The following is a 21,634-nucleotide window of genomic DNA, read 5'->3' on the forward strand; positions in this document are numbered from 1 at the left end:
CGGACACCACTGCGGCCCCCGTACGACGGGCCTTTCCGCGTGCTGGAGACCGGGGCGAAGCACTTCACCCTGGACATCGGCGGTACTCCTGACCGCGTTTCGGTAGACCGCCTCAAGCCGGCCCACCTCGATGTGGACCATCCACCGCCAGTGGCCCGACCCCCACGTCGCGGCCGCCCTCCTGCGGGCGGACCCCCGGCACCGCCCAGCCCCGCCGCCACGCCGCCCCCCGGTCCTGCACCCATCCCAGGGGCAGCCAGGGGCATCCCACCTGGCATCCCTGCACCCCGGACGCCGCCGATCGCCAGGGGGCGCTTCGGCCGGGTCATTCGTCTGCCCCGCAAACTGGCCTTCCAGGTGCGTGGGAATTCTGGGGGGGCGCGTGTGGCGGACACAAAAGCCCACTGGCGTGGTGACATCATTCCACGCACCAAGTGGGCGTTGGCCACGCCCTAGGGGTAGGCGTGGCCTCATGATATACACCGGGCGACCAGCCCGGAGCATTTTCAGTGTTACAGTGTAGTCTTACAATAAAGACGTTTATATGTTACCGCTTGTCCGCTTCCTCCTTGCTCACAAGCAGCGCGCGTAACGCCACGCTTTACTACCATATAAAACACAGTCAGTTTGTGTTTGTCTGTCCCCCTTCATAATGAGTAGGTTTTAAAGGCCAATCTTTCAGCAAGAATGTGTGTTCACTACTGTCTATTTTTGAGGATAAAAAACTCGAAAAACATTTTCCATAAAAGAGTTATTATGTCTCTTCTATTGGAATTGTAGACGGTGGCTTGCAAACCGAGCCTCAAGGGTGGTGTACAGAAGCGTTTTTTTTAATAACAATAAATACAAGGCGCAGGGAGGTGAAATTCGCTGCACATGATGTGCAACGTGCGCGGAGTAAAATAAGTGTTTATTAACCTCCGGATGATGTCTAATGAATAAAGAAGACATAAGCACCCCTGACACTAGGCCGAGGCTTCAGACCTTAGCACGCTCATGAGGCTGCTCCGTGGAATAAACTGTTCCAAGCCATCATTTTTGACGAGCTTTTTACTAGCATTAGCTAAAGTCGAGGGCATAATGGTTAGAATTACAGAAAATCGTTTTTTTGGCATCTTGTGTTGTGTCACATTATAAACCACCACTACTACTACTTCTTTGATGGCCACGATTATTCCCACCTTCTTCTGGGGTCAACTTTTGGGAACGTTTTTGGCCCAAGTCTTACTCAAACCAGCTGGCCGTGGAAGCAACGGCCTCTACCAGAAGTAATGAACATTATTCAACAGTAATGAATATTATAAACCACAAACACGTATGATTAGCTTTTTAAACAGTCGCTAATGCTGTTTATAACACTAAATGAAGAAATTTGGAGGAATCCCGACATGCGTGAGGTAAGTTTTACTTACAGAACTGAGCGAATATCTACTGTACTCTAGGTACCCCATAAGTGTTGGGTTAATAACATGGCCCTTCCTGCCGCTACCGTGGCGTTTTTCGTAGTGAACGTTTAAAACTCACTCCTTCTGTTTAAAATGAAACTGAAATGGAGGAAGCCCGGGTTGTGCTCATTTACCAAGCAGCTAGCTAGCGCTTGCCAAGCCAGTCATTCCTTAACGGTTTTGAATGGAGTGCTTGCCCGAATGCTTAAACCACTTGTCGATCTCTCCACAAGAAACTTGGTAAATGAACACACACCTAATGTTCTTGAGACCTGACCTTCGATCGACTGTAATCTACATACCCCAAAGAGGAATGACCCTTTCTGCCCCTCCCATAGTTAGCGGGTGTATTAGTAGCGTAAAATAAAAATGTGTCACCATCATATCCGTGTTTCATTTACTCTTCCTTTCCCATTAATAATCTTAATATGGCCTTACCGAGCACACCAGGTTGAAAAAGTGCCTCTGGGCACATGAAGCGTTCAACCCCAATGTTGATATAAGTGCCATCGGGCATCTCATGACTATGCTCGAGCGCTGCACCCGCCATCTTGTCGCTGGCCAAATCCCGGGACACGAAGCACAGACGTTCCTTCATCGCACACAAGGCGCTACGCTCTGAAGCAGTTCCAACGAGTGAGCGGCCATGTCTGGCGAGCACCAGTGAACCAAGTCGTTCGCTCAGGTCTTGGCCGCCCACGTTCATGCGGAAAATGGTGGGCGACTCGACCCGGCCACCACAGACGGCAACTGCGTGTGTTACACTGTCACCCGAGTCAACCACAAGACCTGATGTGGGTCCTGAGGCGAAGAGGGCAAGGTGCGCAGGAATAGTGATGCACAATGTTGGCACCTCAAACTCTTCAAAAAGAATCTAAGGGGTTTGGAGGCAACAAGAGATTTATTTGAGAGGAGAACAAACAAAATGGTGTAAAGGAAAATCATTGTGGCATCAATTTTCATTGTAACTCTACATAAAGTCAACATAATGTCAAATTGAAACTTTACGGGCACAAAATAGCCTGGAGTTGTCCTCTACGATGAACACTATATCTTCTTTGTCTTCAAGTGTGTTTTATGTGAGATTCAAGGAAGATCCTACGACAGAGCAAGGAAGGATCATGTCGTGACAGTTGGCTGTTGCGGTGCAAGTGTACATGAAACTGGAGAAAACCCTAACCGTCACCCCAAAATCAAATGAGAGCTTAGATATCCGAGGTGGGCACAGCCGCACAGGTAAGATAATAATATGTGTTGGCTGTCTTCTTGAAGTCTTACAGGACGGGCATACATGAACAAGGTTTCTAATTATTTCTCATCCTGACTGGTTTGTGGCCTCCCTGTTCACGATAAACATTTACCTGATCTCGTATCACCTGCCCTTTCAATCCTCTGAGTCCCGTTACCTTCACGAAGATGCTCTTACTTCAGGTCAGTCTTTTGGGACTGCCACTGATAACATGTTGTTACGTGTTCCTCCCCGACGTCCTGGTCTTGGTATACCTCCGAACCCCGAGAGGAGCCACGGCAGAAAAATATATTATTCCGTGTCGAAATCAATATTGAAACCACACCAATGATTATCCACAAACCAAATAATGTATTAAAAAGCACACAGGAAGAACCATACAACAATGATATAAATCAACCATATAATCAATCTTAAGATGGTACCATCTTATCTAGTAACTTAACTCAAACTCACGGCACTCCCAGGGAATGGAACCGAGCACTCCTCAATGTCTCTATAACTCTCCAAGGCGAAGTTGATTCGCTCCAGCAATCGTTGGAACAATGTCCGATCAAGATCAATCGAGGCGTAGGCGGTCGAAGCGACACAGAAGTCATGTGGTCCAACACCCAGCAAACTCGCGGTAGAATGGAAAATCCCCAAAGACGCGCGCCGACGTACACGTTCACCGCTCAATCAGCGAACCGCCGTGTAATCTTCAAACGCCGCTTTAATGCACAGCCCTCCCCCGGCAGACCACCGGAGAGTAAGACCAGCTGACAAGACAAAAACCTTTTCTGATGAACACAGCGCATGGGGCAAAATGGCGGACAGCTCTCACTCGAGCCAGAGCCTCTAGGCAAGGATTCTCCAGAACCTCAATGCCGATACCTGACTTCGCAGGTTCCTCAATACTCCGGCGATAACACCTATCGCACGAACTTCCTTTCAAGGTCTCAAAGTTCACTCGCGACGTTCGCTTGACCACGCCCGTAACGGAGCTTCGACACGCGTCTTCCCCGACCTTTGCCTCACGACCTCTTCTTCTTCGCTCGACGTCTTCCGGTGCACGATCCGATTTCCTGTTTCATTTTTACCATGAGCGCTTTTAACCTTTTAATCACAATAACCATTTCCTTTAAACAACAATAACCGCCGTTTCCTTCCAACCCTGATAAGAATAATAATACCTAACCAGAAATGTTTCACGTGGATGAAAACCACCACCATGGAAGGGCCGAATCTGTAACAATGTCGACTAAACCAACACCCCTCACTGGCTTTGCTAGTGGTGATGGTGACTGTGACACCCTGCCAGGACTAGAAAATAGAGTGTGGAACACAAAGAGACCATCGAACTGTTGATGATGGCGAAGTTATAGGTCCATAGACTCAGAGTCATCGCGAGAGATTCCAATGATTTTGAAGGTCTTAGTTTATACGGCTTCAAGCTGAGCCAGGTGTGAGGCTGGGGAGCCAGCACAGAGGAGAGAGAGAGCAGTGCTCCATTAAGCTGCGGATGAAGGCCTTGTAGGTGGATAGGAGTTCAGGTATGCCAAGGAAGGACTTTGTACGACAGATGCCCAGTCACGATTGGCTTTGGAGGCCAACTTTGAAATGTGACTTGCCCTAGACTCCTGGAGAGATCATGGCTGAAAGTGAAACCCAGGAGTTTACTGCATTGAGGTACCGTGTTTTACACCAAATTATTTCACATGTTACATTAGTTATTCGTGCCTAGTGTTTGTACCCTTTATAACATCCCTAAAAACAGTAAATGTCCTGTTTGGAATGATTTTCAATTTTGTTTGGCTGCCAGACAGGTAGACAGATGGATAAAAAATACCTTCCTCCTCTGCACATGCGTATTTAGGACAAGATTCCGTACAATTTGCCAAATTCAGAGTCTAAGTACTGTTCAACTGCAGGTTCGTATTCCGATTCATGTTCTCATTTGTATTGTATAGTATTAAAAATATAGAATTCAATTGAAAATAAGTAGTTCCTCAATCATAGACTGTATCTATAGACTGTAATATTGAGACAGACACACAGACAGAGTGAACAAATTGCTTAACACACACTTTGCGCTTCGGATTAACCATTGAGAGCATATGTAAGATCCCCTGCTTTAAAGCACAGCAGAGCAATAACACACTAAATCAAATGTACAACAAAGGGAAGTGAATGATTAAACTGCATTAAAAAATAATGTGCTGTATGTGTGTTCATTTCATCTTCATTTCTCTGTCCTTCTTTGGACACCAACTCCCTCTGTTCCATCACTGTGTCGACGCGACCACTCCCTCATTCAGCTCTTATAGCATGACTCATAAAGTACTCCACACTCAACTACCTAAAGTGAGCCCTTAGATTTCAAAATCAAAGGGGAAAAGGAAGTTAGGCTTAATCATCTCAGTTTTTCATGCCTACTCAAAATAAATTATACCTAAGTATATACCATACTCAACATAAATTATACCTAAGTATATACCATACTCAACACAAATCATACCTAAGTATATACCATACTCAACATAAATCATACCTAAGTATATACCGTACTCAAAATAAATTATACCTAAGTATATACCATACTCAACATAAATCATACCTAAGTATATACCGTACTCAACACAAATTATACCAAAGTATATACCATACTCAACATAAATTATACTGAAGTATATACCATACTCAACATAAATCATACCTAAGTATATACCATACTCAACATAAATCATACCTAAGTATATACCATACTCAACATAAATCATACCTAAGTATATACCGTACTCAACACAAATTATACCAAAGTATATACCATACTCAACATAAATTATACTGAAGTATATACCATACTCAACATAAATCATACCTAAGTATATACCGCACTCAGCACAAATTATACCTAAGTATATACCATACTCAACATAAATCATAACAAAGTAGATACCGTACTCAACACAAATTACACCTAAGTATATACCATACTCAACATAAATTATACCGAAGTATATACCATACTCAACACAAATTATACCTAAGTATAAACCATACTCAACATAAATCATACCTAAGTATATACCATACTCAACACAAATTATACCAAAGTATATACCATACTCAACATAAATTATACCAAAGTATATACCATACTCAACATAAATTATACCAAAGTATATACCATACTCAACATAAATCATACCTAAGTATATACCGTACTCAACACAAATTATACCAAAGTATATACCATACTCAACATAAATTACACTGAAGTATATACCATACTCAACATAAATCATACCTAAGTATATACCGCACTCAGCACAAATTATACCTAAGTATATACCATACTCAACATAAATTATACCGAAGTATATACCATACTCAACACAAATTATACCTAAGTATAAACCATACTCAACATAAATCATACCTAAGTATATACCATACTCAACACAAATTATACCAAAGTATATACCATACTCAACATAAATTATACCAAAGTATATACCATACTCAACATAAATTATACCTAAGTATATACCGTACTCAACACAAATTACACCAAAGTATATACCATACTCAACACAAATTATACCAAAGTATATACCATACTCAACACAAATTATACTGAAGTATATACCATACTCAACATAAATTATACTGAAGTATATACCATACTCAACATAAATCATACCTAAGTATATACCGCACTCAGCACAAATTACACCTAAGTATATACCATATTCAACATAAATTATACTGAAGTATATACCATACTCAACATAAATTATACCGAGGTATATACCATACTCAACATAAATCATACCGAAGTAGATACCGTACTCAACACAAATTACACCTAAGTATATACCATACTCAACATAAATTATACCTAAGTATATACCATACTCAACACAAATTATACCTAAGTATATACCATACTCAACATAAATCATACCTAAGTATATACCATACTCAACACAAATTATACCAAAGTATATACCATACTCAACATAAATTATACCAAAGTATATACCATACTCAACATAAATTATACCAAAGTATATACCATACTCAACATAAATTATACCTAAGTATATACCGTACTCAACACAAATTATACCAAAGTATATACCACTCTTCAACACAAATTATACTGAAGTATATACCATACTCAACATAAATCATACCTAAGTATATACCGCACTCAGCACAAATTATACCTAAGTATATACCATACTCAACATAAATCATACCGAGGTATATACCATACTCAACATAAATCATACCGAAGTAGATACCATACTCAGTATATACCATACCCAACATAAATTATACCTAAGTATATACCATACTCAACATAAATCATACCTAAGTATATACCATACTCAACATAAATCATACCTAAGTATATACCAGACTCAACATAAATCATACCTAAGTATATACCATACTCAGCATAAATCATACCTAAGTATATACCATACTCAACATAAATCATACCTAAGTATATACCATACTCAGCATAAATCATACCTAAGTATATACCATACTCAACTCAAATTATACCTAAGTATATACCATACTCAGCATAAATCATACCTAAGTATATACCGTACTCAACATAAATCATACCTAAGTATATGCCATACTCAACACAAATTATACCAAAGTATATACCACTCTTCAACACAAATTATACTGAAGTATATACCATACTCAACATAAATTATACCTAAGTATATACCATACTCAACACAAATTATACCTAAGTATATACCATACTCAACATAAATTATACCTAAGTATATACCATACTCAACATAAATCATACCTAAGTATATACCATACTCAACATAAATTATACCTAAGTATATACCATACTCAACATAAATCATACCTAAGTATATACCATACTCAACATAAATCATACCTAAGTATATACCATACTCAACATAAATCATACCTAAGTATATACCAGACTCAACATAAATCATACCTAAGTATATACCATACTCAGCATAAATCATACCTAAGTATATACCATACTCAACATAAATCATACCTAAGTATATACCATACTCAGCATAAATCATACCTAAGTATATACCATACTCAACTCAAATTATACCTAAGTATATACCATACTCAGCATAAATCATACCTAAGTATATACCGTACTCAACATAAATCATACCTAAGTATATGCCATACTCAGCATAAATCATACCTAAGTATATACCATACTCAGCATAAATCATACCTAAGTATATACCGTACTCAACTCAAATTATACCTAAGTATATACCATACTCAGCCTAAATCATACCTAAGTATATACCGTACTCAACTCAAATTATACCTAAGTATATACCATACTCAGCATAAATCATACCTAAGTATATACCGTACTCAACATAAATCCAGTCAATGAGAGGGTGCCCCAGGGGGGCTTAACACACTTTAAGTAGTAATGAGAGGGTGCCCCAGGGGGGGCTTGATACACTTTAAGTAATACTGAGAGGGTGTGCCAGGGGGGGCTTGATACACTTTAAGTAGTAATGAGAGGGTGCGCCAGGGGGGGCTTGATACACTTTAAGTAGTACTGAGAGGGTGCCCCAGGGCGGGCTTGATACACTCTAAGTAGTACTGAGAGGGTGCCCCAGGGGGGGCTTGATACTCTTTAAGTAGTATTGAGAGTGTGCCCCAGGGGGGCTTGATACACTTTAAGTAGTAATGAGAGGGTGCCCCAGGGGGGGGCTTGACACACTTTAAGTAGTAATGAGAGGGTGCCCCAGGGGGGCTTGATACACTTTAAGTAGTAATGAGAGGGTGCCCCAGGGGGGGCTTGACACACTTTAAGTAGTAATGAGAGGGTGCGCCAGGGGGGGCTTGATACACTTTAAGTAGTATTGAGAGGGTGCCCCAGGGGGGCTTGATACTCTTTAAGTAGTACTGAGAGGGTGCCCCAGGGGGGGCTTGATACACTTTAAGTAGTACTGAGAGGGTGCCTCAGGAGGGGCTTGATACACTTTAAGTAGTACTGAGAGGGTGCCTCAGGAGTGGCTTGATACACTTGAAGTAGTACTGAGAGGGTGCCCCAGGGGGGGCTTAACACACTTTAAGTAGTAATGAGAGGGTGCGCCAGGGGGGGCTTGATACACTTTAAGTAATACTGATAGGGTGACCCAGGGGGGCTTGATACACTTGAAGTAGTACTGAGAGGGTGCCCCAGGGGGGGCTTAACACACTTTAAGTAGTAATGAGAGGGTGCACCAGGGGGGGGGGCTTGATACACTTTTAGTAGTACTGAGAGGGTGCCTCAGGGGGGGCTTGATACACTTTAAGTAGTACTGAGAGGGTGCCCCAGGGCGGGCTTGATACACTCTAAGTAGTACTGAGAGGGTGCCCCAGGGGGGGCTTGATACACTTTAAGTAGTACTGAGAGGGTGCCCCAGGGGGGGCTTGATACACTCTAAGTAGTACTGAGAGGGTGCCCCAGGGGGGGCTTGATACTCTTTGAGTAGTACTGAGAGGGTGCCCTAGGGGGGGCTTGATACACTTTAAGTAGTAATGAGAGGGTGCCCCAGGGGGGGCTTGATACACTTTAAGTAGTACTGAGAGGGTGCCCCAGGGGGGGCTTGGTACACTTTAAGTAGTACTGAGAGGGTGCCCCAGGGGGGGCTTGATACACTTTAAGTAGTACTGAGAGGGTGCCCCAGGGGGGGCTTGGTACACTTTTAGTAGTACTGAGAGGGTGCCCCAGGGGGGGCTTGATACACTCTAAGTAGTTAAAGCCCCATGCCAAAGGCTTTAAAGTAGTTCAAACAACTTTCAAAAATATATGGGCATGATGATGGAGAATGAAGTCATTCATGTAAGCAACCAAATGACTCAGAGTCCTTTTTATAACCGCTTGGAGTTAATAAAGCATCACTTTTTCTGATTGGTGCAATAACAATGCAAGTAAGAAGCACCAGAAACACCTCTCACCTCGGCCATGCGCTCACGGTTGTTCGGTGGGTTGAACGGAACTTCTGTGATTAGCAGTTTGTGCTCTTCAGGTGCTGCCCGGAGTACAGTGTAAAAACAATGGTGCCAAAGGAGCCTGAGGCCTTCCCAACAAGTCACCACGCCACGCTCGATGGGATGCTTCAGACTGAGAACGCTGCGCCGCCTCTGTGCCTCGTAACCTACATATTCATCCTGGTTCCTTGCCCCAAGCATGACACCCTGCATTCACCACCAACAACAAAACATTTTCACTTGTATTAAATAATCTCTTCGTTCTATAAGTCTATTCTTTGTACTTCTTCCTGCCTTTATTTATTAGCTCAACTGGAACGAAGTTCAGGGGAGTTTATGCGATGGCGCGTTGTCCGTCCGTCCGTCCGTCCGTAAACCCTTGAAACTTCTTCTCCGAAACTGCTGAAGGGATTGTGACCAAATTTGGCACAAATTATATTTGTTGTGTTGTGACTAAAGTGTTTTCACGGCGTTAAAAAAAAGTCGGGGTATTAGGGGATTTACCGGGGTCAAAGTGGGTCCAGGTTTGACCCCCCAAAATATAAATTTGATTTTTTCCTCTGAAACTACACATGCAATTTCGATGAAATTTCACCACAACCTTCACCACCCATGATGTACCAATGTTTGTTGAAGGCCTTTGAAAAATTGGGGTCTTAGGAGGTATATGGGGTTGGGGGAGGAGAGTTGCCCGCCAAAATAGGTATGTTTTTCTTTGTTTGTATAAAGTCTTATGATTATGTTAGTATGATTCTACATGCTGCGCTGTCTTCTAGCAACCATTGAAATTGGTTTAAAATACCTTTAGTCGGTGTAGTATACTGTTTATTCTACCAGGTGAGCATCAGGGGGTATTGCCCCAATGTTTATAACCAGTTTTCTAGGTAATTCACCCTTCATAATGATGTTCCACACAGTTCAGTTGTGGAGACAATGTTATTCTTGAACTATTTTTTTTAACATAATGTCAACTATTATTCCGCTGTTGATCATTATTTTAAAATAGTTTAATCTCTAAATCTAAATATCCCTTCAGCTAACCAGGAACAACTCAAGTTAAAGCAACAAGAATGCGCAATGTGGTCACAACCTTTGACAAAAACCAGTAACGACACCTTTCATCCATGTCACCTTCCCCACGGTTATATCAGAATGAGCTAATTTGTCACACAGTCGCGGATTGTTTAACCCCAATATGGGGCCGTTCAAAAATTACTTGATGCTATTTTTTTCGGAAGGCGCGTACCATGCATGTGTGCTGACGGACTTGATTAAACCTTACTATTAATTTTTATTCGACGTATGATTAGATTTTTCGGGGTAGCTCATCGTGAGTAACATTCAACCAAACAAAGCCAATGGAAATCTGACGCAACAAACCCGGATAGTGTATAAATCAGCAGGGGCCGACAGGCCTAATGTCTCAGGCCCACCAGAAATCCAAGATGGCGGCCATATTTTATAGTTTGGGTGTTGCGGTGGGTGGAGTCAAGCGCCAAATGTGGGTGGGGTCTAACAACTGCCCACCCAATGGGTGCACATTTCAAAAATCGACCCCCAATGAGAACCCCAACAACAACAGCAATCATGTGGAGCTCTTGTAGACCTGTGACATGTTGCAGGTATAGAAATGTCCAAATACATTCTTACCCTGAATCAAGATGTTGTGGAAAGGGTGATCTGTGGAACCCCACCAATGCTGGAGAACTTTCCTTGCTGAACTCTGCAACCTACAACAGCCTACAACCATAGCTGAGAGAAGAGCAGCATCATGTCCAGTGTGTCCAGTGTCTACGACACAATCCAAACTGCGGACCAGTTTAAAACAGGAAAATATTGACATCAGAATTGATTATGGCTATACAGGTAAATGGGAAGTGGCAGAATGGAGAACTACAGGCCAAAGGTCTCAGACCGAGGAGAAGTGAGAGCAACATAGCAGGGTTCGGGAACTTGGGTACTGATGCCATCTAGACCCATCACCGAATGATGCTGGACTAGTTTTCTCCACCTTTTCTCAGATGAGAAGACCTCAAAGTCCAGTGGACATTTGATACAAGATGGGGTATAGCAGAATAGGTCAGGTACACAAGTTTGAGAAGGCCAAGTTGAGATACCAAGTTGATACCAAGAGTTGAGATACCAATACCAAGTTGAGACATTCTGCTTTATCCCAAACAGAGTCTGTGATGATGCAATGATTTGAATTTGAAATGGAAGGATTGGTAACATTAGACAGGAGACCTCGAGTATTGGTGGACCTCATCCTGTTGGGCACATCAAGGAAGGTGCACACTGAAGCTACCTTTTCATTTTGTACTGGATTCTTCTAATCACCAAAAGGGACCAAAAGACACAGGAGGTCATTTTTCCAGACGTTTAATATCCTGCAATGTGTCCAGTCCACGTGTACCTTGGACTTTTAATCTTTCTCATCTAAACCAAAAACTATTTTCCTGTCTGCATGGATTTTGAAAATACTTTTTTCCCAGAGGCCTGGGCTGACAGGAGCGTTGAGGTAGAACACTCACCTTTAACCCTTAGATGCAGGCATCAAAAATCCTACATAAACGCAGCTATTGGGCCTCGGAGGCCCAACCGATGTATTCGTGTAAAATGTTATTTGTATTTTATTTTTAAATATATTTTTTTCATTCATATCCTTTTTCAATCCAGGTCGATGCTCATGCATGTGTATTTGCTCAGAAAATGTGAATCATTGATCCTATTAGTTGGAAGAATCCCATACAAGTGATGAATCTTTTCTTTTTTTTTGCAAAAAAAATGTTTTTGTTCTTGGTTTTTAAACTTTTTTTTTCTCTAAAACGTTGAGGCTCATGGAGGAGTATTTGCTAAAAAAAATATGATTCACTAATCCTTTTATTTAGAATGTATATGTCCACAACTGTCAAAAATCCTACACCGAAGCAGCCATTGGGCCTCGGAGGCCCCACGAATGTATTTGTGTAAAGTTTGTTAATTTTCATATTTTTGTCACAGAATTATTTGTAACCAAGTTATCGGAGCATATAATGAGGCTCATATCAAGAAAATAATGATATAACATAGTAGTACAACTACATTTATGCAGGGCCTCGAAGGCCCCAGGCCTGCATTCGTGTCGGATTTTCGGGTTATGAGTGAAGAATGAAGATTTTTCCACGAGCCTGAATGAAATTTTTATTTACTAGGGCATGCCCGTACTATATATATATCTAAAATTATATCCCCCCCATCTATTTACATGAAATGGTTTGGTCCATTCGCAAAGCCAAAGCGAACGGCTTGCGAGTACGGTGACAATCCCCCCCCTCTATTTACATGAAATGGTTTGGTCCATTCGCAAAGCCAAAGCGAACGGCTTGCGAGTACGGTGACAATCCCCCCCCCCCCCCCTCTATTTACATGAAATGGTTTGGTCCATTCGCAAAGCCAAAGCGAACGGCTTGCGGAGTTTGGTAAATAAATCGCCATAGCTCGGTAACTACTTGTCCGATTAATATGAAACCTTGAAAAGGCACATCCTCGGGTCCCCAGCAATATACCTGGCAAGTTTCAAGTATATCGGACCCGTGGTTGTCGAGAAACAGCGGTCACAGACAAACGACACACACACATACACACACACATACACACACACATACACACAGAGATTACTGGAATTATAGATAGATTTATGTCACTGAATTTTGTGTAACAACATGAAAGTCGGTGAAAATGAGGCTCATTCCAAAAAAAAAATTGTGTAACATAGTTTTTGCAACCAAAAAAAACCTTGTGGGCCTCCGTGGCCCAATCACTGCATCCAAGGGTTAAGGTTGATAATCCCAGTTTGAATGGAAACCCAACTGGAAAATACCCCCAAATTCTTGAATTTTGGGGGGAAAATACCCCCCAAAATAACCCCCCAAAATACCCCCCCCCCCAAAGACCCCCCCCCAAAATAACCCCCCAACTGTGGCCCTACTGGTGTTTTGCAACCAGGATGTTGCTGGGACATTTAGCCGAGGACCCTCTACCCCCATTAATTGCTCGTGGACATTGAAGATGCTATGGTGTCTTTTACATAAAGCAGGTGGTGATTGTCACCTGCACCCGTGACCAATTCCAAAATCCCACTCCAGTCGAATGTCCGTCCAAGTCAGCCAGTTAATCAAACACCTGGGCCAAGCATTCAATTTTTATGACTTTCCGACGCCAAAACCAATAGGACACCTGGCGTCTAGGATGATGATGGTGAGGCTGACGTTGTTATAATTTTAACATTCCCTTGACAATTTCTCAAGCTACACCTGGTACTCACATCGACAAACTTATCCTTCATATCCATTCCACATTGAATGTAATTTGGAGGTCGGGGAAGCATATAGGAACATGGGTTACCCGATAACATGACCCTAATTCCACAATGCCAATCCGAAAGAAGTGATGGCACTGATCCTTTTTCCGCAAGTTAAAAATGACATAAATCACAAACCTTTCGAAAAGGATGTCCCACGACACCTGGGAAAACTGCGCTTGGCTTGTTGTCACCTGCGAAGCCCACCTTGGTGATGCCGGACCCATTATCCATGACGATGATTTTCTGTCCAACTTCCGCCATGTTTGACCGGGTTCTCTTGCGGACCGAATCCCAACGAAATAGGATGGGAAAGGAAAGGGGTATAAAAATGTGGGGTCGCCACTGCGGAAGCGAATTAAGGGTTCACCTTCATTAAGGCTTCTCCACATTTTATGAAATTGTGTTCACTATAGTAACCACCTTTTCGACGAACAGGTAACTGCCCTTTGTACTTTGTGGCATCTCGGGAAAGCCCACGCCTCGTTTCAAAGTTCAAACTCCTGGAGTGACTGACAAATTATATGATTTATTACCCTGCGCTCGCGAAGCGAAAAGCGAAGCTAAGCATTCATGTGCGTACGTGTCTCGTATGTGTGTACGTGTCTGCATTTTAAAAATTCATTTTCTCGGCAACCGTTGTTTCGATTGACACGAAATTTTACCATAGAAGCGCCTCCACCTGCATAATTTTTTTATTCATAATTATGATGTCAAAGGTCACGTGGTACGGACGCCATCTTGGAAAAACGTTGCACCTCTATATCTCCCAAACCGCTCAATGGAACAAATTTAAACATGGCTCATTGTCAAGCACTCACCATGGGGAATAAGATATGTTGATGGTGATGTCATCGGTGCCTTAATTATGACGTCATAATTCGACCAAGTACAATGCTTGATCTGATCAGTATGAATAAAACAAAAATTCCTCTGCAACTGTTAGACCGATGGACACAAAATTTTCAGAATATGTGCAGCTCCTCCTGTGTAATTTTTAAATGATAATCATAACGTCATAGGTCACGTGGTACAGACGCCATCTTGGAAAATATCGAAAAAAGTTGCACCTCGATATATCCGAAACTGCTCCATGGAGAAAATTGAGACCTGGCTCATTGTCAAGTACTCCCCTTGGGGAATAAGACATGTTTATGATGATGTCATCGGTGCCTCCATTATGACGTCATAATTAGACAAGTACAACACGTATCTGATCATTGTGAATTTTTTTTCTCAGCAACTGTTGGTCTGATGGGCACAAAATGTTCTCCATAGGAGCGCCTCCTCCTGTAGAATATTTTAATCATAATCATGACGTTATAGGTCACGTGGTACAGGCGCCATTTTTGAAAAACCGAAAAAGGTTACACCTCTATATCTCCAAAACCACTGCATGGAAAAATTTGAAACATCGCTCATTGTAAAGAACTCCATATGTGGAATAGGTCTTGTTAACGATGACGTCATTTGCGCCATAATTATTACGTCATAATTAGACAGGGACAAAGCTTAGTCTGATCAGTTTGAAATGTATTGAGCGTGATCTATGCAACAATTATATTAGAGAATATAAATTTATGAAGTAATCGCTCACGTGGTCTGGCAGCCATATTGGATCAAAGAAAAAAAATGTTCAAAAACGGAAGAGTTGGCTCGCCACAAGTTGACTGCGCAGGGTAAGTATTCTATGAATACCATCCAGTTTCATGCATTTTTTAGGGCTTGGCCAGACACTTCAAAATGTGGAAAATTGCAAACTTAGTTAATGCATTTATTGATGAAGATGTTTAATTGCTTTGCTTGGGCTGACGGGATTGTCGAAACCTGAGAGGCACGCATACTCACCTGTAAGGTGGCTGGCTTAAGATCTTAGGGTATTGAGCACCTGTCGTGCCGTTAAATAACACCAGGTTGGTTGACTCAGCCGGCCATACTTCCGAGGTCAGCAAAATGAGCACCGACTTACAGGTAACAGGGGCACTGCATCAGCGGAACAGCTGCGCTTCCAGAAAAAAGGAGGCAACCAGCTATTGCCAGTATCATGGAAAAAATGACAAATTCCTGCCCTAACCAGCAGGGGGCATTGCATCAGCAGTGCAGGTGCCCTCAGCCCCTCAGTCATCACCTGGTGTTGGCCTAATGGTTAGGGTGGTGGGCTTGGGATCACAAGGTCCTGAGTTCGAATCCCGTTGAATTAACGGCAGGTGGTGTTGACTCAGCCTGTTATCCTTCTGAGGTCGGCAAAATGAGTACCAGGTAACCCACAGAAAAATGATGCAACCAGCAGCCGGGTGGTCTGCACACGAACCACCCACCAGCCCCTCAGTCAATGATGCTATCCCGAAGACTTGTGCTGCATACCAACAAAGAAGAAGAGGAATTACAGTATTTGAGCTGGTATGATATTATGGCACAGGGAATGCAGGATGACATATCCCATATGTATATATGTTTGTATGTGAGCCTTTGATCACCGTTAAAAAAAAACATCCTCGGTATTGTTCACACAGGTAAGAATATTGAGAGATATATACCTTGAGTATCATTTACAGGTGCCATGAGCAGGTTCACCGTCATGGAAAGGCCTTTGCCCTTGTTTAGCTGCTTTTTTTCCAGTCTGCCAGTCTACTTTCTTGCACAATATTGCACCAGCTTATCTAACGGTGGTTGCACAACAATGACCGAGGACGTAAACACGTGTTCGAATGCAGAAGCATGAAGGTGGCATCATAGCTACTGGATTGCGCTATGGACTTGTTGAGTGAAGGCAACTGCATAAGTGCACAGGTGATTTCAATGGGGCAACGATGCACCTGCTGGAGCCTGAAAGATGGAGGTCTCTTGGTTGGGAAAGGTGAAGCCAAGGAATACTTGGGCATGTAGTGAACCTGATGCGCAAGACTTGAGAGAAGAAGGATGGTTAACCTCACTGATAATTAGAATGTGTAAAATTACTCACTACTGATTAGAGTTAAGCTCCATGAGGAGGATGGGTAACCTCACTGATAATTTGAATGTGTAAAATTACTCACTACTGATTAGAGTTAAGCTCCATGAGGAGGATGGGTAACCTCACTGATAATTTGAATGTGTAAAACTACTCACTACTGATTGGAGTTAAGCTCTATGAGAAGGATGGATAACCTCACTGATAATTTGAATGTGTAAAACTACTCACTACTGATTAGAGTTAAGCTCTATGAGAAGGATGGATAACCTCACTGATAATTTGAATGTGTAAAACTACTCACTACTGATTGGAGTTAAGCTCTATGAGAAGGATGGGTAACCTCACTGATAATTTGAATGTGTAAAACTACTCACTACTGATTGGAGTTAAGCTCTATGAGAAGGATGGGTAACCTCACTGATAATTTGAATGTGTAAAACTACTCACTACTGATTAGAGTTAAGCTCTATGAGAAGGATGGGTAACCTCACTGATAATTTGAATGTGTAAAACTACTCACTACTGATTAGAGTTAAGCTCTATGAAAAGGATGGGTAACCTCACTGATAATTTGAATGTGTAAAATTACTCACTACTGATTAGAGTTAAGCTCTATGAGAAGGATGGGTAACCTCACTGATAATTGAATGTGTAAAATTACTCACTACTGATTAGAGTTAAGCTCTATGAGAAGGATGGGTAACCTCACTGATAATTTGAATGTGTAAAATTACTCACTACTGATTAGAGTTAAGCTCTATGAGAAGGATGGGTAACCTCACTGATAATTTGAATGTGTAAAACTACTCACTACTGATTAGAGTTAAGCTCTATGAAAAGGATGGGTAACCTCACTGATAATTTGAATGTGTAAAACTACTCACTACTGATTAGAGTTAAGCTCTATGAGAAGGATGGGTAACCTCACTGATAATTGAATGTGTAAAATTACTCACGACTGATTAGAGTTAAGCTCTATGAGAAGGATGGGTAACCTCACTGATAATTTGAATGTGTAAGACTACTCACTACTGATTGGAGTTAAGCTCTATGAGAAGGATGGGTAACCTCACTGATAATTTGAATGTGTAAGACTACTCACTACTGATTGGAGTTAAGCTCTATGAGAAGGATGGGTAACCTCACTGATAATTTGAATGTGTAAGACTACTCACTACTGATTGGAGTTAAGCTCTATGAGAAGGATGGGTAACCTCACTGATAATTTGAATGTGTAAAACTACTCCCTACTGATTGGAGTTAAGCTCTATGAGAAGGATGGGTAACCTCACTGATAATTTGAATGTGTAAAATTACTCACTACTGATTAGAGTTAAACTCCATGAGAAGGATGGGTAACCTCACTGATAATTTGAATGTGTAAGACTACTCACCAGTGATTGGAGTTAAGCTCTATGAGAAGAATGGGTAACCTCACTGATAATTTGAATGTGTAAGACGACTCACCTGTGATTGGAGTTAAGCTCTATGAGAAGGATGGTTAACCTCAATCATAATTTGAATGTGTAAAACTATTCACGACTGATTGGAGTTAAGCTCCATGAGAAGGCTGGGTAACCTCACTGATAATTTGAATGTGTAAAACTACTCACTACTGATTGGAGTTAAGCTCCATGAGAAGGATGGGTAACCTCACTGATAATTTGAATGTGTAAAACTACTCACTACTGATTGGAGTTAAGCTCCATGAGAAGGATGGGTAACCTCACTGATAATTTGAATGTGTAAAACTACTCACTACTGATTGGAGTTAAGCTCCATGAGAAGGATGGGTAACCTCACTGATAACTTGAATGTGTAAAACTACTCACTACTGATTGGAGTTAAGCTCTATGAGAAGGATGGGTAACCTCACTGATAATTTGAATGTGTAAGACGACTCACTACTGATTAGAGTTAAGCTCCATGAGAAGGATGGGTAACCTCACTGATAATTTGAATGTGTAAAATTACTCACTACTGATTAGAGTTAAGCTCCATGAGAAGGATGGGTAACCTCACTGATAATTTGAATGTGTAAAACTACTCACTACTGATTGGAGTTAAGCTCCATGAGAAGGATGGGTAACCTCACTGATAATTTGAATGTGTAAAACTACTCACTACTGATTGGAGTTAAGCTCCATGAGAAGGATGGGTAACCTCACTGATAATTTGAATGTGTAAAACTACTCACTCTATGAGAAGGATGGATAACCTCACTGATAATTTGAATGTGTAAAACTACTCACTAGTGATTGGAGTTAAGCTCTATGAGAAGGATGGGTAACCTCACTGATAATTTGAATGTGTAAGACTACTCACTACTGATTAGAGGTAAGCTCTATGAGAAGGATGGGTAACCTCACTGATAATTTGAATGTGTAAGACCACTCACTACTGATTAGAGTTAAGCTCTATGAGAAGGATGGATAACCTCACTGATAATTTGAATGTGTAAAACTACTCACTACTGATTAGAGTTAAGCTCTATGAGAAGGATGGGTAACCTCACTGATAATTTGAAAGTGTGAAACTACTCACTACTGATTAGAGTTAAGCTCTATGAGAAGGATGGATAACCTCACTGATAATTTGAATGTGTAAGACGACTCACTACTGATTGGAGTTAAGCTCTATGAGAAGGATGGGTAACCTCACTGATTACTTGAATGTGTAAAACTACTCACTACTGATTGGAGTTAAGCTCTATGAGAAGGATGGATAACCTCACTGATAATTTGAATGTGTAAAACTACTCACAACTGATTAAAGTTAAGCTCTATGAGAAGGATGGGTAACCTCACTGATAATTTGAATGTGTAAGACGACTCACTACTGATTAGAGTTAAGCTCCATGAGAAGGATGGGTAACCTCACTGATAATTTGAATGTGTAAAATTACTCACTACTGATTAGAGTTAAGCTCCATGAGAAGGATGGGTAACCTCACTGATAATTTGAATGTGTAAAACTACTCACTACTGATTGGAGTTAAGCTCCATGAGAAGGATGGGTAACCTCACTGATAATTTGAATGTGTAAAACTACTCACTACTGATTGGAGTTAAGCTCCATGAGAAGGATGGGTAACCTCACTGATAATTTGAATGTGTAAAACTACTCACTCTATGAGAAGGATGGATAACCTCACTGATAATTTGAATGTGTAAAACTACTCACTAGTGATTGGAGTTAAGCTCTATGAGAAGGATGGGTAACCTCACTGATAATTTGAATGTGTAACACTACTCACTACTGATTAGAGTTAAGCTCTATGAGAAGGATGGGTAACCTCACTGATAATTTGAATGTGTAAGACCACTCACTACTGATTAGAGTTAAGCTCTATGAGAAGGATGGGTAACCTCACTGATAATTTGAATGTGTAAAACTACTCACTACTGATTAGAGTTAAGCTCTATGAGAAGGATGGGTAACCTCACTGATAATTTGAAAGTGTGAAACTACTCACTACTGATTAGAGTTAAGCTCTATGAGAAGGATGGGTAACCTCACTGATAATTTGAATGTGTAAGACTACTCACTACTGATTGGAGTGAAGCTCTATGAGAAGGATGGGTAACCTCACTGATAATTTGAATGTGTAAAACTACTCACTCGTGATTGGAGTTAAGCTCTATGAGAAGGATGGGTAACCTCACTGATAATTTGAATGTGTAAAACTACTCACTACTGATTGGAGTTAAGCTCCATGAGAAGGATGGGTAACCTCACTGATAATTTGAATGTGTAAAACTACTCACTAGTGATTGGAGTTAAGCTCTATGAGAAGGATGGGTAACCTCACTGATAATTTGAATGTGTAAAACTACTCCCTACTGATTGGAGTTAAGCTCTATGAGAAGGATGGGTAACCTCACTGATAATTTGAATGTGTAAAACTACTCCCTACTGATTGGAGTTAAGCTCTATGAGAAGGATGGGTAACCTCACTGATAATTTGAATGTGTAAAACTACTCACTACTGATTGGAGTTAAGCTCTATGAGAAGGATGGGTAACCTTACTGATAATTTGAATGTGTAAAACTACTCACTACTGATTAGAGTTAAGCTCTATGAGAAGGATGGGTAACCTCACTGATAATTTGAATGTGTAAAACTACTCCCTACTTATTGGAGTTAAGCTCTATGAGAAGGATGGGTAACCTCACTGATAATTTGAATGTGTAAGACTACTCACTACTGATTGGAGTTAAGCTCCATGAGAAGGATGGGTAACCACACTGATAATTTGAATGTGTAAAACTACTCACTAGTGATTGGAGTTAAGCTCTATGAGAAGGATGGGTAACCTCACTGATAATTTGAATGTGTAAAACTACTCACTACTGATTGGAGTTAAGCTCTATGAGAAGGATGGGTAACCTCACTGATAATTTGAATGTGTAAAACTACTCACTACTGATTAGAGTTAAGCTCTATGAGAAGGATGGGTAACCTCACTGATAATTTGAATGTGTAAAACTACTCCCTACTGATTGGAGTTAAGCTCTATGAGAAGGATGGGTAACCTCACTGATAATTTGAATGTGTAAGACTACTCACTACTGATTAGAGTTAAGCTCTATGAGAAGGATGGGTAACCTCACTGATAATTTGAATGTGT

The 21,634-nt window shown here is 41.2% G+C and overlaps 1 protein-coding gene across 3 annotated transcripts in view; it reads right to left on the reverse strand.

Annotated features, from left to right (window-relative positions):
* Positions 1-14,482, reverse strand: part of LOC137422283 (uncharacterized) — an 83,314-nt gene extending 68,832 nt beyond the window's left edge. For 2 of the 3 annotated variants that reach the window (XM_068109036.2, XM_078770261.1), the window contains exons 1-3: positions 14,189-14,459; positions 9,679-9,918; positions 1,884-2,319 (exon numbers count right to left, since the gene is read on the reverse strand). In XM_068109036.2, the coding sequence (XP_067965137.2) occupies positions 1,884-2,319; positions 9,679-9,918; positions 14,189-14,314 (802 nt within the window). In that variant the 5' untranslated portion in view covers positions 14,315-14,459. Of the gene's footprint in view, positions 1-1,883; positions 2,320-9,678; positions 9,919-14,188 lie in introns of all 3 variants that reach the window. The other variant, XM_068109045.2, reaches the window with a different exon arrangement.
* Positions 14,483-21,634: the final 7,152 nt, after the last annotated feature.

This window comes from Myxine glutinosa, chromosome 1 (assembly GCF_964187855.1).
Source record: "Myxine glutinosa chromosome 1, kmMyxGlut1.1, whole genome shotgun sequence".
Taxonomy (NCBI): domain Eukaryota; kingdom Metazoa; phylum Chordata; class Myxini; order Myxiniformes; family Myxinidae; genus Myxine; species Myxine glutinosa.